This window comes from Monoraphidium neglectum (genome assembly GCF_000611645.1).
Source record: "Monoraphidium neglectum strain SAG 48.87 unplaced genomic scaffold scaffold01014, whole genome shotgun sequence".
NCBI classification, from domain to species: domain Eukaryota; kingdom Viridiplantae; phylum Chlorophyta; class Chlorophyceae; order Sphaeropleales; family Selenastraceae; genus Monoraphidium; species Monoraphidium neglectum.
The window spans coordinates 10,441-11,542 of record NW_014012614.1 but is presented as its reverse complement, the minus strand read 5'-3'; the positions used below and the strand labels follow the sequence as shown (position 1 = coordinate 11,542).

The following is a 1,102-nucleotide window of genomic DNA, read 5'->3' as shown; positions in this document are numbered from 1 at the left end:
GCCGCTCGCGCCGCGCCAGCTCTGTGCTCACGCGGTCCAGCGCGGAGCGGCGCGCGCTGTGGGAGGCATTGAGCTCGGACAATGTGCGCCTGCAGCGGCGGGGTTGTGCGGCCGCCGGCCGCGGTAGGAGGTGGTATGGTGCGATGCAGGTCCGGTTCAAAACTAGAGGCGGCTGTCAGTTGTGGGGCAAAAGAGGTGCAGGGACCTCCAGTTCCAGGCTGGGCAGAGACCACCTCCACCACCATCCTAACCACCCGGCCAAAAGCCCCGCACTCAGCCGCAGCGGTCGCACATGCAAATGCCAGCCTAAGGCACAACCGGTCGCTGCGCACGCCCCTCCCGTCCCTGTGCGCCCTCCGCTCACTTTGCCTCAGCCATGTCCCGCTGCCACTCCTCCCTGAGCGCGTCCAGCCCCCTGCCCTCCGACCCCACAGCTTCCAGCAGCTGCTTCAGCGCCGCGAGTACGTGCGCCTTGGCGCGCCGCCGCTTCCCACGGCGCCGGCCGCTGCCATCCGTGCCAGCGCCGCCCGCCGCTTCGCCGCTTGCCTTGCGCTTGTGGCCACCTCCGGCGCCAGCTGCGCGACGGCCACCGCCGTAGTCGCTGTCGCTGTCGCTGTCCGCCCCCTCCTCATCATCGTCGTCGCCGCTGCCGCTGGGATCGTAGTCCGAGCCGCCGTCGCTGTCGTCCCCCGAGCCGTCTTGATCCTCAGAATCCTGATTGTTGCGGGTGAGCGGCGGTGGCGCTTGAACACATTCCTGAATGGGTGGCGGGCCCCGCATGCTCTTGGGCATGCCGGGGCCTCAGACACACTTCCTCCGAGCCTCGCCCTGCAGAGCCCCTTGTTCTCAGCCCGCTGCAGGCACACGAGCAGGGCAAGACGTCCAGGCGGCAACTTGACACCAAGAAACAGCATCCTCAGCACGCCCCAGATGACGCCCCATAGCCCGTTCAATCAAGCCCCACCTCATCATCCGCGATAAAGTCGCCGCTGCCGCCCTGGGCCCCGCGCTTGCCACCGCCCTTGGCGCCGTCCTTGCTGCGCTGCACCGCCATCCACTCCTCGTCTATGGCCTGCGCCGCGTCGGGCGCGGGCCCCCGCCG

At 69.2% G+C, this 1,102-nt stretch overlaps 1 protein-coding gene across 1 annotated transcript; it reads right to left on the bottom strand.

The window, feature by feature from the left end:
- Positions 1 to 360: 360 nt before the first annotated feature.
- On the bottom strand, positions 361 to 1,054 carry MNEG_6313 (hypothetical protein; the record flags this gene model as incomplete). Its single annotated transcript, XM_014045212.1, has 2 exons — positions 361 to 714; positions 965 to 1,054. The coding sequence occupies 2 exons, from the start codon at positions 1,052 to 1,054 to the stop codon at positions 361 to 363; spliced, it is 444 nt and encodes a 147-aa protein (XP_013900666.1).
- Between the last annotated feature and the right edge of the window lie 48 nt (positions 1,055 to 1,102).